Source organism: Thamnophis elegans, chromosome 11 (genome assembly GCF_009769535.1).
Source record: "Thamnophis elegans isolate rThaEle1 chromosome 11, rThaEle1.pri, whole genome shotgun sequence".
In the NCBI taxonomy this organism is placed as follows: Eukaryota; Metazoa; Chordata; class Lepidosauria; order Squamata; family Colubridae; genus Thamnophis; species Thamnophis elegans.
Window position 1 is genome coordinate 22,495,157 of NC_045551.1, and position 19,681 is coordinate 22,514,837.

The 19,681-nt window shown below is 35.4% G+C and overlaps 1 protein-coding gene across 2 annotated transcripts in view; it reads left to right on the forward strand.

Annotated features, from left to right (window-relative positions):
- The window catches only part of GPM6B (glycoprotein M6B), a 132,603-nt gene extending 113,275 nt beyond the window's left edge, over positions 1 to 19,328 (forward strand). Inside the window, exons 2-7 of one of the 2 annotated variants that reach the window (XM_032226930.1) lie at positions 5,805 to 5,991; positions 8,573 to 8,729; positions 11,880 to 12,048; positions 13,655 to 13,728; positions 14,689 to 14,754; positions 17,581 to 19,328. In XM_032226930.1, coding sequence (XP_032082821.1) covers positions 5,805 to 5,991; positions 8,573 to 8,729; positions 11,880 to 12,048; positions 13,655 to 13,728; positions 14,689 to 14,754; positions 17,581 to 17,730 — 803 coding nt within the window. In that variant the 3' untranslated portion in view covers positions 17,731 to 19,328. Of the gene's footprint in view, positions 1 to 5,804; positions 5,992 to 8,572; positions 8,730 to 11,879; positions 12,049 to 13,654; positions 13,729 to 14,688; positions 14,755 to 16,291; positions 16,749 to 17,580 lie in introns of those variants that run through there. The other variant, XM_032226931.1, reaches the window with a different exon arrangement.
- Positions 19,329 to 19,681: the final 353 nt, after the last annotated feature.

The following is a 19,681-nucleotide window of genomic DNA, read 5'->3' on the forward strand; positions in this document are numbered from 1 at the left end:
AATCACTCAATGTCTGGAATGATGCAAGTATAAAATATGAGAAAGAATGCTAAATGGAATGATAAAGGGAAAGGATGCAGATGAGGGGGGGAGGAAGAATGCTACAAAACCAAGGATGAGAGACAGATATTACATTATGCATATAGAGAGAGAAAAGGATAGTTCAATGAATAATATAGTTAAAGAAAGCAAGGGTTAAGATTAAAAGAGGCAAAGAAAATGTGGAGCAATGGAAACAAAATATTGTTTTGGAAGTGAGTAGTCTAAGCAAGAATGCTGTAGCAGACTGAATGAATTTAGAATAAAAATTTGGGAATGATTTGAGATATTGAACATATTCTAGAGATTTATGCACAAATTATGAGGATTTGTTGACAAATGGAATTGGAAAATGAAAACTGCAAAAGTGTTCCAAGGAAAAAAAATAAGGTCATAAAATGAAAGAAAGACTTAGCAAGTAGTTCAACACTGAGGACATGAGATGTCCCCTTGGTTGATTAATTTGTTTACAGATAAATGCATAAGAATCTAATAATCCTATGTGAAATTAAAGATGTAAATGCATATGAACTTTTGTTTACAGACTATGTCATGTTGGTTGAGAACCCAAATGCAAATGTTGGGCAGACTGCATGATGCAATGAAAAAATGCACCTAGAATTTATTGTACAGAAATAAGAAATAAGGTCAATAATATATGGATGCTGAATGAATGTGGACTCAGTATAGAAGTCAACTGAGTATAACCTGAAACAGGTACCTTAAGGTGGTTTTGTTATATACAGTATATAGAAAGAATAAATGAGCTAAGATTGACTGGCAAAACCATCATTTAATGTGGTTGATGAGGTCTTGAAAGAAAACAAATAAAAGCACAAAAGCAACGAATGAACCAGAATATGATGGAAACAAATATATTTTGCATGAATTGAAAAGTATGTTTTGTTTTTTCCTCTTTTTTAAAAAAAATAATACTTTTATTTTCCCCTAAGTTTTACTCCTTTCCTGCATCCTGGATTATTTTATCCTACAAAGAAGTAGTATGATGAATCTGTATGCAAATATTAACAATGAATAATAATTCCATTCAGGAGAAAATATTGTTTTAGTCTCAGTTAGATCTGCATAGGCAGGTTGCCCCAGCACAGGAACAGGCCACTGTTTCTTATGATCAGGAATGTATGATATCTCTCTCTCCCCCTCTTCCATGAAAAAGGCAAAAACCATACTAGTAATTTCCTTCTGTGCATCAAAATCTTTTTTCAGAGATGACCCAGATAAGTGGTGTGTTGTGCAGCTTGCCTACTGTCCTTTATTCTATTTAACTTTAGTCCAATTGACTACTTGTACTTCTTCTTTGGTCACAGGTTGCTGCCCTGTATACTCCTTTTGTCCTGGGCTGCTGAACTGCTCCTTCCTGAAAGCTCCTCAACCAGTGAATCTCTGTTTTTGTTTTCTATTTATTTACTGGATCTTTAAAAGAAAGTTAGTTGGAGGAACCCAGGGAAGCATTTTTAACAACTTTGCCAGTAGAATGGGGAAAACAAATCTCCCTCGTCCTCACAGATGGAATGATGAAATTATGGATTGAAAAAATGATAAGAATTCTCTCAATTGTAAAATTGTTGTATGTTTTCAGCTTAGAAATTATTTGTGTACAATTCAGTTTTTACACTTTTATGTTCAATTCACACAGATGTTCATTTCCTATATTTTTCAGTAGATTCCCTCTATTTATAACAATATTCAGATCAAAACATAATCCCGGGATGGTTGTCCTTGAATCTTATTCATATTATTACACTTTTTTATGCACTGATTACACATTGTGGATTGTTAGTCTCTTTTGCAGCATCTTTATTTTGCAATTTCCAGGAGACAGAATTCTTGTTTTTCTTCTGTCTGAATCTCTCTCTTTAAAAAAATGATCTTGGTGTGCATGCGTGCATATATTTGCACACTGCCATTCTAAAACTTTCATTTTCCAGAGAATAATATTGGTCCAGTTTTAACTGGCCACTTTTTGTGAGTGTATTAAATCTGTAGCTAGGTTCACTGTCAGCTTTAGGCAAACTACTGAGCTGTTATTAATCTGCTTCCATGGTAACTGCTGCTTACAAGCCCGAGGACAAAAATTTGTTCTTCTGCTAAGCTGCACAAGAGTTTCTAGTGATACTTTAGACAAAATGGCCATTGAAAGGCAATTGCATTGATGTGTATCAGTCATGCATATTTTACAGTTGAAGAATTTTGGTATCTTGGGATAGTGTTGCACATGATCACTGTACTTTTACGTTCTATTTTTAATATTTTCCATTGCAGTTTTTTTTAATCAAGTTATTTGCTCCATTTGTATTTGCACTTTACACATAAGCTTTTATCTCCTCAAAGGCTACATAATTTAAATGGAGCAATTCTTTTCTTGGTAACTCCTAACATCTGGACAATTTTTTCTTCTTTGTATGCCAGCTGCAGTTTTATTTATTATTATTTATTTAATTAAGGAAATTATACTAATAAAATTATTTCATAAAACAAAGTTATTAGAAATTAGCATTTTGAAGATTTAATCACAAACCTTTTGAAGCACATCAAAATGAACCCAGCAAAACCAGAAAAAGTTGAACAAAATAAAAAGAATGACTTTCTCATGGCTTCTGGTTTTTATGTGAAAATAATAGTGTGAAAAACTAAAACTATGCAAAGATGTGCGACTGCCTTGCCTAAAGTTGAAAGTTGTGTATTGCATTCAATTAGAACATTTAATTAGTGGAACAACTTGTCTCCAGAGGTTGTGATTGCTCCAGCACTGAAGGTTTTTAAGAAGAGATTGGACAATTATTTGTCTGAAATTGCAGCGATGGCTAGCCTTTTTTCTCATTGCGTGCCAAAAGTGCGTGCTTGCACGACAGCGTGCACATGTTTGTGCCCGCACCCATAATGCTCACATGACATCCCCCCACAGCCTGCCCACATGTGACCCCTCCCAGTTTGGGCCTAGCAGGCCTCCCTGCAGCCTCTTGGGAGCAAAAACGGGGCACGGGGAGCACTGCACACACACACCATTCCCCCTACATGTGCATGTGACCTCCCTGCCCTCCTGCACATGCACGTGCTTTTCCTGCATGCACCCCATCGCCCGTGAATGCACAGCAGAGACCCAAAAATCAACTGGTTGGCAGGAGGCATGCCTGCATGCGCAGTGGTACTTAGCTGGGGCAATGGCTCATGTGCCCACAGAGAGGGCTCTGTGTGCCACCTGTGGCACAGGTGCCATAGGTTCGCCATCATGGGTAAAGGGCTTTCTGCTTGACAGAGAGTTGGACTACAAGATCTCAAAGGTTCCTTCTAATTCTGTCATTTGTTATTCCTTGTGAGGTGAGTAACATCTATAGCAGCAGTTTTTGCAGAACTGAAATCCTTCTTTAGATTTGATTTGGCTGATACATTTTCTTATCTGAATTCTATGTCATCTCTCAAATAGGTTTTCTGAAAAGAATTATTAGTTTTGTTTCGTAGCATTTGCTCACTGTGCTTCTCATTCTATATCCCAGGAATATATAAAACCATATAACCCTCTTCATCAAGAATGTGACTGTTCTCAAAGCCATGATATGAGGATAGCTTTTGATTTGGAGACATCAAAATTGAGAGAGCAATACATAAATTTGTTTCAAAAATTTATGTAGGATCGATTATCCTGGGACATCCGGATTATCCTGCCTTCATTCATGAGATTTATGTAGTTTTTTCTGCACTTTGGGGGCAAGAGGGGCAAACCAGCCTTGGTTTCTATTGGATCTCCATGAGGTTTTTGTCCTAACTATCACTATCCATTTAGAGCATTGCAGCAGTGCTAATTAAAAAGCCACTTTTACAAACAACTGGGGAGCAGCAGGACTTCATGAAGTGTGTACTTAGTTTCAGTGACAGAAGTCTAAGAGCACCTAGAAATCCATACACAGATTAGTGGCAAGCCCCATTCCATTGTAGCAGGAGAGTATGAGAATTATTTGCTTTCTAAGGACTGGACACAACACCATAGCAAATCTGTACACACTGCTTTATTGCAGTACATGCCTTCCCCAGTAAAAGACTTGCTCTCCACCCTTCCAGGATTTGTCTTTGCCATGTCTTTAAAACTCAGCCTTTTAGTACTTGGTCCAAACAAAGTCTCAAAGTCTATAAAGTAGCACATAATTTTTCTATATCTATCTTCCTTCTCCTCTTCCTCCTCCCTAATTCATATAACTGTCTATCCCATCAAATTACTTTGGGCGGCAAACAATAATCAGATAAAACTGTGATAGTTTGGGATTGGGTATTGGTGTGGATATTCCTGATCTAGTTGCAACTAAATCCCTGGCAAAGCTCCAAGTTCCAGGCAGGACTCCCACTAAAATATACTATGTATGAAGGAAGTAGAGATGGAAAGTGTTTCTGCCTTGCTGCAGCTGCTTTTTCAAAAGTGTGGATAGCAATCCCAACTTGCTCCCTCACAGAGAGTGATTCCTTTTATTGTGACTTGCCCCAAGTAGCATTCTTTACTCCCAGTCAGTAAATTCTTGTGATCATTTATTCTAGTTTGAGTTTGATTATTAGCTGTTTTGGCTTGCTGCATTACTTAGATTTTGTTTGCTTCCTATATTTAATGTGACATATTTATTTAGTATGATGGATAGCACTTTTCTTTGCTGTCCTAATTCACCTCCTTTCTGTAGTTGACATAGAATAAAATAATTTCATTACCACAATGAAACTATTTGACTTCAGTGCCTATTCTTATCTACGCATTCAGATCCTACTATTACTTTCTTTCAATATGGAAGGGGTTAACAATTTTTGCAAACATCTCTCCTGTTACATTTCAGTTCGTCTGACATGTAGGAAAGGGTTTTCCCTCATGGAAAGAAATATTATTGCTGCAAATTCATCAAATTATGTTTCAATACAATTAAGTTACATATATCCTCTTTAAAGAGAACTATATAAAAGTATAATATGGTTCAAAAAAAATTGAGAAATCTGATCCTATCATAAAGCTGGGTTTTATTTATCCAATTTCATTTTTTTAAAAATAGTTAATTATTTCAGTCATACTAGACAATGAAATAAATAAATTCTGATCTTTCAAACACTTTGTCCATATTCAGACATCAGATTGAATCAGTTAATCTGTGGTTCAGGTTAAAGAAAACTGACCATTTATGAAGCTTCTAAATATTGTCTTTTATGTACACAGTAGAGGCTCCCCTAAATCAGTGTAAAATATGTATCATTCAGATTTACATTGGGGATTACCTGGTTCCTATTCTTAGCTCATTAAATTGCAGAAATATCTTAATGAATCATATGGTGCATTGAATATGTTTACATTTTGTTGTGTTACCTAAGAAATATATTTTTCTTTACTTTTTTTTGGTAGCATAGATTATATAAGCTTTTTCATCGGCACCTGTTGTGGAATTAAATCTAATTATGATCTTTATCTTAAAGAAAAGTCCAGACCCCAGATTTCCTTTCCTGCTTTGTTGTGTTGCACCATTGGTTTTTGGAAGCTCATCTAATGCCCAGAATTAGGTTTTGGAGAAATAACATGAAAAACTTCAGCAAGTTGTTTGTGTGGAAAGAATCAATTCTACAAGCAGGTGAATTGGCACTATTGTACTTTAATGTGATAGGTGTATAATGAAGTTAGTTGGTTAAATTAAGTTCAACCCTTTAGCACTCGTGGTTTTTATCAGATGAAAATCTAAATAATTGGTCTCAAATGTTTCCCTCCTCCCCTTTTTTAAATTTTCTAGGTTGCTTTGAATGTTGCATTAAGTGCCTGGGAGGAGTTCCATATGCTTCACTTGTGGCAACGATACTCTGCTTCTCTGGAGTAGCATTGTTTTGTGGCTGTGGTCATGTGGCCCTTGCAGGAACTATATCCATCCTTGAACAGAATTTTTCCACAAACGTGACTGACCATGCTTTGTTATCTGAAGTGTAAGTGTGAATCTAATTTTTTTTCTTTATACAACAAAGGCAGTGAAATTATTAACCATTGAAATTGCCAAAGCAATGATAACAAATGTAAGCCATGTTATACATGTCTTCAGAGAGATCAACACTTGAGTAGAGATGTCTATGGAGATTCTCAGTCATCCACGTCATAGTTGTCCTAAACTGCTTTTTTAAGAGGCAACTGGACTTTCTTGTTTTTCTTTGAAGACATTTCGCTTCTCAGCCAGGAAGCTTCTTCAGAGCTTCTTCAACTCTGAAAAAACTTTTTTGGATGAGAACTGAAACGTCTTCAAAGAAAAACAAGAAAGTCCAGTTGCCTCTTGAAAAAGCACCTTTGGGACTTGAGTAGAGAATTTATCAAAAGGTAAATATATTAATTTTTCAAGAACTTTTCAAAATACTATATGGTTATTAATGACATCCAGTAGAGCTGAAAGTGTAATGAAGAAAAATTGACTGATAGGATTCAATACTTTCAGTACTTTCCGCTTCAAATGTTTTGTTTAATTCAACAGGGAAAGGATTTATTATTTTATCTTTAAAATTTGCTGTGTTTCTTGCTCATGTTTTTCTCCAGTATATTTTAGTGGGTCTAATTTCCTGGCAACAGCTCCTTTTTTCTCTCCAGCAGTTGTTATGGAGTTGGATAACTATGTCCTCTTTCTGAGATCGATTGCTACTTTTAATTTTCTTTGCTCAGTTTTAGTGATTAATGCTATGTCATCAGTGAACAATAGCAACAATGAAATCACACCATAACTTTCTTTTTTAAACAAACATGGATCAGTCATGCCAGCTTTGAAACCTATCTTTGTTAATTCCTTCACTGCATTGATTCCATTCATAGCCTGATTGCTTTAAGCCATAAAGACTCTTTTTTAACTTCCAGCAATCAGTGTTATTATCAGTGTTTATTCCTAAAGGCTTCTTTAAGTATATAGTATGTTGCAACGGTGCATGGAGATATGCCATCTCAACATCTAAATGATTCACTACATATTCATGCCTAGCTGCCCAAACTAATGCTGCACGTAATGTTGTAGCCCTTAAACTAGGTGCAAATACCTCATCATAGTCGTTGGCTGACTGATCAAACCCTTGTGCTACTAATCTGGCTTTATGGGTAACAGTCCCATTTACACTTGTTTTAATCTTGTAAATCCATTTACATCCTATGGCATGTTTACCTGGGGGTAACCTGACATTTTCGTACACCTCTAAATTTTGTAAGGATTTCAGTTCCTTTTCCATTGCTGTTTTCCAAGCTATCTGCTCCTCATTAGGATACAGGGTTAATTCATGATAAGTAGCAGGAACTCTATGTACTTGACACGCTATAGTAGCTTGATATCTGTCAGGTGGTTGTGTTACATGGTTGAACGTCTAGGCAACTCAGGGCTCACCAGTGGACTCTCCTGTTTCACCTGCTCCCATTCTTCTAATTCCTCCTGTATCTGCACTTCTTCTTTAATTGCTATTGCTGGTGATGGTCCATATTTCACAGAACAATATAGGTTAGATAAAAAATCCACTTTGGAACATGTAAACTATTAAACCCCAATCACTTTTCCAAACTTCAAATCCTGTTAGGGCCAGGTATAATCTCTCTTCTACATTTTTAAAACAAAATAGGGTACTCTAAAATTCTTCTGGGCAAAAGAATCTGTCTAGATCAGCGGTTCTCAACCTGTGGATCGAGACCTCTTTGGGTGTTGAACGACCCTTTCACAGGGGTCGCCTAAGACCACTGGAAAACACATATTTTTGATAGTCTTAGGAACCAAGACACCAATTTTATGGTTGGGGTCACCACAACATGAGGAACGGTATTAAAGGGTCGCGGCATTGGGAAGGTTGAGAACCACTGGTCTAGATGAATCTAGAAAAGTGATAAAAATAAATATTTTATTATGCTGTCCTTTCTATGAGAATTTGTGTTCAAAATACATTAGCTATAGACTGCAGAATTACCTGAGTCGACTAGGTGAATTGTATATCTTTCTGGTTCTTTGGGATGTAAAGTATTGCATAACTCTTAGGCTTGTCAATCTTTGCTGTGAAAACCTGATAGCAGATCATTCAACATGGTGCCTTAGATGGGACAAGCTGTCATTAAAGTTTAGTAGTGTTTTATAAATATGCATATGACCTTTTATTATAAATAAAGATACGTGTATGCAATGTTTTAAGAATTTGTATTGTATAGGAAAAATGTTTAATTTCTATCAAAAATGCTTAATATCTATCTTTTTAATCAAAGTGGAATTTAACTTTCCAGGATTACTGAAGTCAAATGAATATGTTACCAGATTCTTTTGATGTAGCTATCAAATTATGGAATAAACAAAGGAAATGTTGGAAGATTTCTAGTCCAGCTCCCTTTCCTATGCCTAATACCCTAGGGGTCCCTTGCTTCCCAGGTACCGAACTTGTAATGATCACAATTTCAAGGAACAGCTGTTAGTCTTGTTCAGCTCTGTCACAACTTTCTAGCGCTTTGTTCTACTCTTCATATGATGATAAAAAACATTAATCTTAAATGCCTTACTTATTTCCTTTTCAGAATAAAACTAATGCAATATGTGATCTATGGAATTGCATCATTTTTTTTCTTGTATGGAATCATTCTGCTAGCAGAGGGTTTTTATACCACAAGTGCTGTGAAGGAACTGCATGGTGAATTCAAAACAACAATCTGTGGCCGTTGCATCAGTGGAATGGTGAGTAAGTTTTAGCATAAATCACTATTCCTTTGATAAAAGCTTTCAAGCGTCAGATTAAATTTTATCAACAATGCACAACTGTTCCATTGCCAGATAGTATTTTGTACTTACCATGGAAGGGCTGTTCATAAATTCATTTTCAGAGATACTGATCTTATCAAGGCATCCTTCATTCTGAAGAGCAACAGAAATCATTAAGTTCAGATATGTATTTTACCACATATCATTTGATACAATCTGGGGCTTTCTTCTTCATATTAATTTTCTTGTAAGTTCCTTCTTGTGTTTCTAAGTATATGAAATACAGTTCATAGGCTTTTCTTACTGCCTACAAATGCGAAATGCTCAAATTTGCCTTTAAAATGAGGAATTTTATATATTGTTTCATTAGAAAAGAATTAACCTAGGTTTTGAAGAAAAATGTGTGGAAAGGATTATTCTTTCCAAAACGGGCTAGTTTTATGTTTTCTTCAGGATCTTTTATTGATCCAGTTTATTTTCTCCCAGATTTTAAAGCTGAAGCTTTGTAAGCTCTGATCATCTAAGATATAGGAAAGTCACTGACATTTTGCTTCCTGCTTGTGAGCTGGCTCTCTATCGATGCAGTTGAAAGACAGATCCTTATTTTGTGTGGTTATTACTTATGTGCTTAAGAATTAGGTTGGATTTATCTATTTGTGATGTAATGTTTTGTACTTTTTTCTCTTTTGTTCTTTTGTTCTTTTCATGAAAACAGTGAAATTTATTATGCATATACACAGGATACAGTATGTTCAATTATGCCTTTTGCTCTTATTTCTATCAAATAATCATCATATTGTTATTTTCCCCATCCTCTTTGCCCCTTTGTAATCTCCAAATCCAGAAATCATAAATTTGATCTTGTCAGCTTTTAACAAAAACTCCATATATTGTTCCCAGTCTTTTAAAAGTATTTTGTTTTTGTTTTTTTTCCTCTGACCACACTGGTTAGCTTGATTGTTTCTGCAATTCTTTTATCTAATCTTTCACTCTAGATTTTTTATTGCTTTTCCAACTTTTTGCATACAATAATCCTGTTGCAGTTACCATATACAATATTAATTTTCCATATTCTAATTCCATCTCCATAAAACTCAGTAGGGCTAATTCTAGTTTTCTCATACATGGGGAACTTTTTCTCCTTTATATGAGGAGATAGTTAACTGTAGACCCTCTAGCTCATGAGCTACACTGACTTAATAAATTGCTGGAGGGAGCAGCTATGATATTATTGGAGTAGAAATGTAGATCAGCGATCTTATCAGGCTCTTTATTGGATAAATAGATGGAGCTGTATTCTAGTAGAGATCAGACTTGAACTGAATTGAATACTTTATTTGGCCAAGTGTGATAAGACAACACAAGGAATTCGTCTCCGTTACAGAAGCGCACAGTGTACATGCAAAGCAACAAAATAATAATACCAATAAAAGACAGGGAATAAAGAAGATAATAAGGATAAATAATAATACCACAGCTACACTACATGGATAAATATACACAGACATTAGACAGCACTAGGAGAATTAGGTGTTCAATAGAGTGATGGCACGAGGGAAAAACATTTTACCTTGCGTAGTTGTTTTGACATACAATGCTCTATAACACCATCCCGAGGGAAGAAATTGAAACAGTTTATGTCCAGAATGTGAGGAGTCTCTGGATAGCTTCTCAGCCCTTCTTTTGACTCATGCAATATACAGGTCTTCTATGGAAGGCAAGATGGTTGCAATTGTTTTTTCTGCACTATCTGTTGGAGTCTGCAGCTGTCCTATTTGGTTGCTGCCCCAAACCAGACAGACTTATATTTTGCTCTTGACAGTAAGTCCAGTTTCAAAAAAGGCATTAAAGATTTGTTTATCAGATTTTTTACCAATTGAGGTAAATTTGAAAGGGTGTCAGATAGTTTCTCATCCTAATTAACATTGGTGAAATTGAGGGAGAATTAAACTAGAATCCTGCAAGTATCTCTTAAATTTGGGTACTATTTCATAGGTACTAAATTTACTTGAATGGCTGGAATGCATAGTTGTGGACTTAAAGCATGCCTTTAAGACATCTGTCTGTGTTTGTGTTATTATTCCAAATAGTGAGTACTATTTGAGCCAGCTGTAAAATATAGCTTGATAAAATGTCTGATTCATAGGAGTAATTCCAGGGCATTCCTCTGTCTGTTAATATTATAGAGCCGAGGTGGCGCAGTGGTTAGGGTGCAGTACTGCAGGCCACTTCAGCTGACTGCTATCTGCAGTTCGGTTCAAATCTCACCAGCTCAAGGTTGACTCAGCCTTCCATCCTTCCGAGGTGGGTGAAATGAGGACCCAGACTGTGGGGGCAATATGCTGACTCTGTAAACCGCTTAGAGAGGGCTGAAAGCCCTATGAAGCGGTATATAAGTAACTGCTATTGCTATTGCTATTGCTATTATTTTCAATGAGTATTTTAAAACCGTCTAATTTCTCATTGATAGTGTTTATATTTAGGTATATATATAGACTTCCAATCCTCCATCTTTCTATTAGAACTCAAAAGGTTTCTAATGCAGTCTTAAAATACTCATCATAGCAATAACTGGAGTAGTAAAATTGTGTAAAAGAAAAATCCTTGGCTTGCTATATGGGGCACAATTCTGTGTTTATTCCCCTAGTTCCCTCAGTCTAAGTTTCCAAAAATCATACTCCCTGTCCCATGCTCAACTTCGAATTCCCTTGTTTGGCTAGAGCTTGACCATATTAGGTTTCCCTGACACGAGTCCTTTGGAATGAGTCTCTGGATCATTCCATTTGATAGATTTTACTTATCTCTGAGGAAGCAAATTGATTTCAAGTAATCAATTGAATGGTAAGCATAATGAACACTTTCTACTCATAATAAAAACTTGCTTGTGTAGCTAATTCCTCACTATATTTTATTGACTTTCAAGCTGAAATTACAATTTAATTAAGCACAATTTACAAAGCCAGACTATTTTGATGGTAATATATTTTTAAACAGAGTATTGTGATTTTATTGGATATGGAAAGTATTTATAGAAATCATGTGGACTATCAAAAATGTGCCAGATTCCTCTGATTCAATTTCACTATAAATAAAGCGTTCTGTGTAAAATGTCTGTTTTCTTCACAGTTTGTTTTCCTCACTTATGTTCTTGGGGTGGCCTGGCTGGGTGTTTTTGGCTTCTCTGCTGTACCAGTCTTTATGTTCTACAACATGTGGTCAACCTGTGAGGTCATCAGATCACTCTCAGCAAATATGACTTCAGCAGACCAGATCTGTGTGGATATCCGGCAGTATGGTACTTATCTTAATATGATTAAATGTTTTATCCTCTTTACTTATCCTGCCTTTGAGAGGAATTCTCTTATCCTGATGAACTGAGAAGCAACTACAATATGTGTGGATTTTCATTATTGCTTTTGCAATATAACTGACCTGTGAATGCATATAGATATATTTTACCCTGTTTTCTCATTTTGAAATGAATATACTTATTAGCTGGCCAGCAAATGCAGCAATAAAAGGTTGACAATGAGGCTGATATTTTATACACATTATGGAGAGTTTGATATAGTCAGTGTTTTGTTATTGTCAAATACGGTAATGTAGTAAATGATGTATGAAAAGTGGGCAAACATATGCAGGTATCCAATGGAATGAAGGGCCAGAGGATTAACATTCTATTTTTAACATATATATGCCATATATAAACAGTATATTAATTAGTTTCAATTTGCTTGTTATCATGATACTTTAGATATTGTATTAAATGTGAGATAATTTTTTATTGCAGTGTTGGATGGCGATTCAAATCTTTGGAATGGGGCTGAGGATATTATCATTTTCTAGAAAGAGGGGGTGTGAGAAAAAAAACCTAACTATTGCACTTACAAATGAACTAAAAATAACATGTGAATATAATAATATTATAAATAGCACAGTGGTGAAAATCCCATGCATAAAAATGGATATATTAATAAAATATGGCCTGCACAAAAATATAACCTATTATCTTTTTGACAACCTATAAAAATAATTGAGACTAAATTAACAGAAAGCAAGATGTTTTCCATAGGAAAGAAATTCCAAATCCTTCCAATTTATTAAGATAAGAATAATGACCCCATAATTTATTGAATGAGCCAATGCAACTAGTATTGAGGGATGCTGAGAATTGTAGGCAAAAGGATAAAATCCTTTTTAAACAAGCAAAGAAACTTGCCATGGCCATTTAGGACTTCAGTTCAGGTTTATACCCATTGCATATTTTATGGCTAATACAGACCTGTAAGAGATTTTCAGATAAATACTTTATTGTTTATATTCAGAGTCACAAAAATAGAATCTACTAAAAAGAGACACAAAAGCACAAATATTTGGGATGATAAAAATTTACCCTTGTATGACACTGAGTGATGTTATATAATGAATGCTCATTAAATACAGAAACAAAGAGAAGAAAATTGATAATTACAAAATTGAATAGTGTAAAATAGAAACAGAGATTCTGGTATTATAAAGCAGCTCACATAGATGAAAAAAGAGCTAGGTCTCATGGGGATTGTTTTTACAATAGTTGTAATATCCACACTCTAAGGTGAATCCTGAAAAGCAGTTTTTGCCTAATGAATATAGGCAACAAGCACAGCATATGACAATGTCTTTGATGACTAAAACATCCATTTGTTTGCCATATGGGAATTCTAGATCTGAGAACACATCTTGACAAGGAGAACACAGCTCAGCGAATGCATACTTAGAATGCCAATTCCAGACTGCACTGATCAATGTGCGGGTGAATGATAAAGTAACACAACTTGTCTGTAGGGGGGCGGGGGGGATTGAATTTCAGGAAGGGAAGTGGTAATTAATATTTAAATGTTTTCTTTGGCATTTAACTTCAGGAATCATCCCTTGGAATGCTATCCCCGGTAAGGCATGTGGATCGACCTTAGCTAATATGTGCAGCACGCCTGAGGTAAAGAAGAAAAAATGCTTAATTATTCTCTTCCATATTTTAATAAAATTACCTAGCAATCAGCTAACTAAATATTAATTAATCAAGAAGAAACAACACAAGATATCTCATGAGATAGCAGCTAATAATGCTATTGCTAGGCTAAATTAGTCTATGGAGAATAAGTATTCTCTTTATACCAGATGAGGACTCCCAGTGTTGTGAGCATTAGGAATACAGTCTATATAGAGATATAGAGATATAGAGACCTACTGCAACTGCAGCCTTAATTATGTTTAAAAACAAATCGATGCATATTATAGAGAAATTAGCTATATTTTCTTTATTATAGAGTGAAACAGGAAAACAGGAGGAAGAAGAAGGTGTTTGGATATGTTCACCACTTTTAGTTGTAAAAATAATATAGGTGGGATATAAATAAATAAATAAATATCCCTCTAATAGCATCAAATATGACCATATCAGCCAACCAAGACTGTCAGAAACATGTAAAAAACCTAATCCTATCCAGAACAATTTGATTATCTTTCATCAGTTGTTTACAATGGCAAGGCACTGATTATACAAAGACTGAGAGAGAAGGGTAAATCATTGATGCAAATTCTATATTAGAAACCTCTAATAGCTATAATAATATTATAATAGAATGTATTCTATAAGTTTGTAACAGATATTACTTTAGTGAAAATGGTCTTCTAGTTCTTAAATGCTTTCAGAGATCCTATGTAGCATCTCTAGTCTAAGGAATAGAAGTAACTTGGGAATAGCTTACAGTATTGTAGTGTTATGTATTCTTAAGGGAAAAATAGTACAATAATTCACATACAAGAGGAGCATCAATATTTTCATTATATTATTTAGCTCATAGAATGAGATTCCCTGCTAGGATCCAAGAACTGCATTAAGAGGTGATAATTTGCCACTGCTAATCTGAAATGATCGTTTGTTTTATCCTTGCAGTTCTATTTGTCATATCACCTGTTCATTGTAGCCTGTGCTGGTGCTGGTGCTACTGTTATAGCACTGGTGAGTATCATTATATTTTTTCATTTTTAAAATGCCGTATTTTTCAGAGTATAAGACGTTCCGAAGTATAAGACAAACATTAGATTTTGGGGAGGAAAACAAGAAAAAAAATCTTCCTCGGCCTACCAGCATCCATCGGTATCCTTGCAGCAAACAGCAAACAGTCTGGTCAGCTTCAGCACGTTATTGCAGCCTGATTCAGCATGAGCAGCTGATTGGTGGTTGGGTCGGCCTCCCGGAATACTGCCAATCAGCTATTCCATGCTACGGGGATCTCCATAGCCCATCGCTGCCTCTGTGCACAATGTTTTTGGCATCTGCGCATTGCATTTTTGGCCTCCACACATCATGTTTTTGCCTACGCAGGCTCCATTTTAGACCCATTAAAGACTGCTGGGGTCACCACAGCACATCACCGTTGATTGCCGCCTCCGCACATTGTGTTTTCAGCCTCTGCGCATTGCATTTTTGGCCTTCACATGCCCCATTTTTGACCTCGGGTGTCGCATTTTTGGCTGGTTCCAGATGGTGGGGATTGCCACTGCCGCCACTCCCTGCCACCTAGAACTGGCCGAAAATGCAACACACGTAGGACAAAAACAGGGCATCCGGAGGCCAAAATCGGGAAACACAGACGCCAAAATTTGTGATGTGCAGAGGCGGCAATGTGCTATGCAAATCCCCGTAGCCTGGAACTGGTCTAAAATAGAGTGTGCAGAGGCCAAAAACATGACCCGCAGAGGCCGAAAATGACTGAAGGGTGTGGGCCAGCAGGTGGGTGGGGCTGTGACAACTTTTGGTGTACACACCACAATTTTTACCCACTTTTAAGGGAGGGAAATGTGTCTTATACTCTGAAAAATATGGTAACTAAAATCCCTTGTCAGATGAAACCAAATATTTAAACTGAAGCGAAGTTTTTATGTTGGCACTGGCTATAGTTTTTTCAGGATACTCCAAACAGCAGGGAAAGATTTATAGTTACCAAGAAAACTTTGTCTAAGCACTAAGAATTATTGTTGAAGTGGTTTTTGCTATGTTATTTAACTTCATTCCCTTGCATGGTCAAAATAAGACATTTCCTGATAGACGTATGCTGGTAATAATCTATAAAATATTAGGATACTTCAGAATGTTCCCCAGCTTTGGAATTCGTTTTAATTAATAATCTTCTTCCCTTTCCTTTTAAGCGTTTATATTTGTTTCAATTTAAGAAACTTTACTGAAGTAAAGCACATTAGCTTACTTTAACTTTCCATAGTAGATGTAGGGGAAATACCAGTGAGATTCATCAAGAACTGTATTGTATTGATTAGCTTTTAATTTGTTAGTCAAATGCAATGACTATTCCTTGGCAGCTAAATGCCCTTTATGTATCCAAGGTGAAGGGCAGAGGAAACCTACCAGACATTTTTGTCATTAGGTTTGATTAAAATGGAACTCCTTGCCTCGTTATGATCTAACACAAATCTAATTGCCAAAAAGGCTTGAAGAAATTATTGTCTCTTATCTGCTGTATTTTGTTCTCTTCCACCAGCTGATCTACATGATGGCTACTACATATAACTTTGCTGTTTTGAAGTTTAAGAGTCGGGAAGATTGCTGCACTAAATTCTAAATTGAATAAGCTGCATTATGTAGCTTAAAATGCCGCTGACACCCTAGACTAAGAGTCTAGATTTTTAATGTTTGTTACAGTAATTTGTAAATAGCTTCAGTAAGCATCTTTAAGCATTTTAGATTAATACAAATTATTTCTTGTATATGAATAACAGTGTGAGTGAGGCTTGGCTATTTTCTATCCTATGACAGAACACAATCTTAAAGTGATGTTGTAAATCATCCTTTTAAAGGAAGAGAGGCTTTCATTTAATATCAGGCTATTTTTTTCCTAATGATTATTTGTGAAACAATGTTTGGATCAATTAAGCTCTGTAATACAGTAAGTTATTCTATCACTACTGTTCACTAATATGAAAAACAATAAAATGTGATACATAATAGATAACACACAATATATGAGCTTGCTTCTTGAGAGCACCCAAAGTCATAGATGTACTAGATAGTTGACAAAGTTCTGTTCTCAAATCCCACTCAACTATCTCTTAGCAATATAATATAAAATAAAACTAGACACTCCTTCAAAGCTGTAACTCCCATGAACAACTCTTTTATTGCTCAATTGCTTTGGCACAACTAAACATCAGAATACCTGTTCACTAGTTTAGCATTTCATTCAAACATATCCATTTCATTTTCCAGTCAGACAGAAAGTCTACACAGTTCTTCATCTGTAGAATGTTTATGTCACTTTTTGTGGATTTTTTTAATCTATGGAAAAAAACAAACCTTCCATTTTTGATAGCACATCTCTTACTTGATCATTTCCATAGTGCAATTATTGACTATACAGCATCAAATATACATTTTTACCCAATATCTAGTTCTATTTACTCCAAGAAATACAATGGAATATAATCAAGTGGTCAACTGTAGAGTTTCCTTTCCTTCAGGTGGCAGGAGAGGAGAATGGAAAGAACCATCACAAATTTGAGTTGCTTGGGAGGCTTCAGCATGTAAACATGGACAATGTTCTCACAGCTTTTCTGTTTCTGTTCTTTCCTATTAATTGTTTTTCTTCCTTTTCCTTCCTAACTTTTTGCCAGCTGCTCCTTTGTTCAGCATGCAGCATTCTACATACCTTTAGAAATAAACTTTCTTGCCTATTTTTAATATATTTTTTAGAATAACTTGGTATTAATCTTACTAGCTGCCAGCTTTGCCTCTTGACACTCACTAGCCATCATGCTCACCCTTCTCTTCCAGATCCACTTCCTCATGATACTATCTTCTAACTGGGCCTACTTAAAGGATGCAAGCAAAATGCAGGCTTACCAGGATATCAAAGCTAAAGAAGAGCAGGAGCTTCAGGATATCCAGTCTCGATCCAAAGAGCAACTCAATTCTTACACATAAACGCTTGCCAGAGCCTTTTTTCAGAAGAATTTTGTAGCTCTGACAAATCATCGAGCAGATATATTGTCCAAGAGCTCCTGGGCCATATCCATAGGATAAAGTTGCAGAGAATAACCTTCATTCCTTTTAGCACTGAATTTGGAACTGGGGGTCGGGGGGAGGGCATTACATTCCAGTCCACTGTAAAAAAAAAGTTTACCAACTAAAACATGGATTTCTCTTGGCAATCATAACATTATTATTGTTGTTGTTCCTTAGCAGGGTACCAGAGTTGGTATTATCCAGCCCTGTAATATCTAGATTTGAAAAGGCTGTATATAATTGCACAGGTGTAAGTAACTCAGATTCTAGGATTTAACGAGATATTTCCTTTATTCTGAATACTTGTAATTATGTTTATTTGATACGGTTTCAGAACATTATAAGTCAACATTTAGTTCCTATCAAAATTAAAACTGGACCTTGCACATTAAATGCCAAAAGTGGTTTTGTTTTGTTTGGTTTTGGACACTCCCTTTTCAACAAAGCTGCAATGAGCCTCTCTTATTCTGCTGCACTTATCAGAGTAAGGTGGGAACTGTTTAATTGTTTAATAAAATAGACCCAGACCCATAATTAGAATAATTATTCCCTTCTCTGAAAATAAATGTCAGCTTTGCCTTAATGTTTATTTTCTATAAATGTCTCTGAGCATTTATAGCATATAGCAGCTGGAGATTATCACATCTCAATTTTAATAAAGCAGAAGATATTACCCTCTGGTCAGTCACTCAATTATTTCAGGTTGAACAGATGAAAACTTTGTAGAACTTAAAAAACCTTTAGCCACTCAGATTACAGGTCAACGCTCACCTCAATTTTGGTGCTCAATCCAATAAGCTGCAATAGTTTTCTCTTATGAAAAATTGTGATGTTCGAAAAACAGAGGGTGCGATTTCAAACTGTCTCCCTTAATATCTGCCTTCTAGCATTTTCAGAAATTTCAGTGCTAGGTTACTAGTGATTTTTGTGTGCTATTTTTTACAAAAACAAACAAATGTTTGAAGAAAAATAAAATGCATCAGTAAATTTCAAATCAGTGAACAATTAAGTCATGCATCCCTGTTTTGAATGTGTACTGAATGTGAATGCTCTTTTAGAACATAAAGAAATGTGTCAAAAGTAAAAGATTGAACAAAAAACATTGGTATGGAAAATGAAATCAGGTATTACCTTGCATTTAACTTGTCTAAAGCTGACTTTTTTTAAAGAAGCAAAATCTATATAAAGCAAGTAAGAAATAGCTTAGTGTTTGTTTTTTTACCTGTTGCATGAAGGAAACAAATTTCTACAGCAATGCAGGTGTTCTTCTAGTCCAGTGTTTGCATAAAGGTAACAGACAATGTCTTAAAGCTAATTCTTTTCTAATACTTTGTAGCTTTTACTGGGAGTTTTTTGAAGTTTTGTTTAAGTAGTCTAATTTTTTTATGTAAAAAGTATTCAATTTTGCTATGTATAATTTTTTGTAACCTAACCGTGAATCAATATTTTATATCAGTGCCAAGGGCTTCCTGTAGTTATATCCAAGTGTTACAAATAAATATTTGTAGATAATAGAACCAGTAGTTGTGTATCCTTATTTTGAGTATAAAGAAATTGTGACTGTACATTCCTTCTGGTATTGGGTTAGCATACAATTATAACTTTGCATGTATTGCACATATAGTTGGAGAATCTCCATGTGGTTATACATATTTTTATTATTTATTTAACTTTATTTGCATATTGCAACAATTACATAGAGTCAACTTCAGCCTGTTTTGCCCCATCAGCTTCAGACATTGGGACAAGACCTATAGCTACATTTCCAGTTTCGTCTATGATGGAGATGTAAAGCTGTATATCATTAACATGCTGGTAATGTTTCCTAAATTCACAAATGATCTCTCCAATCACTTCCAAAATGGAATGG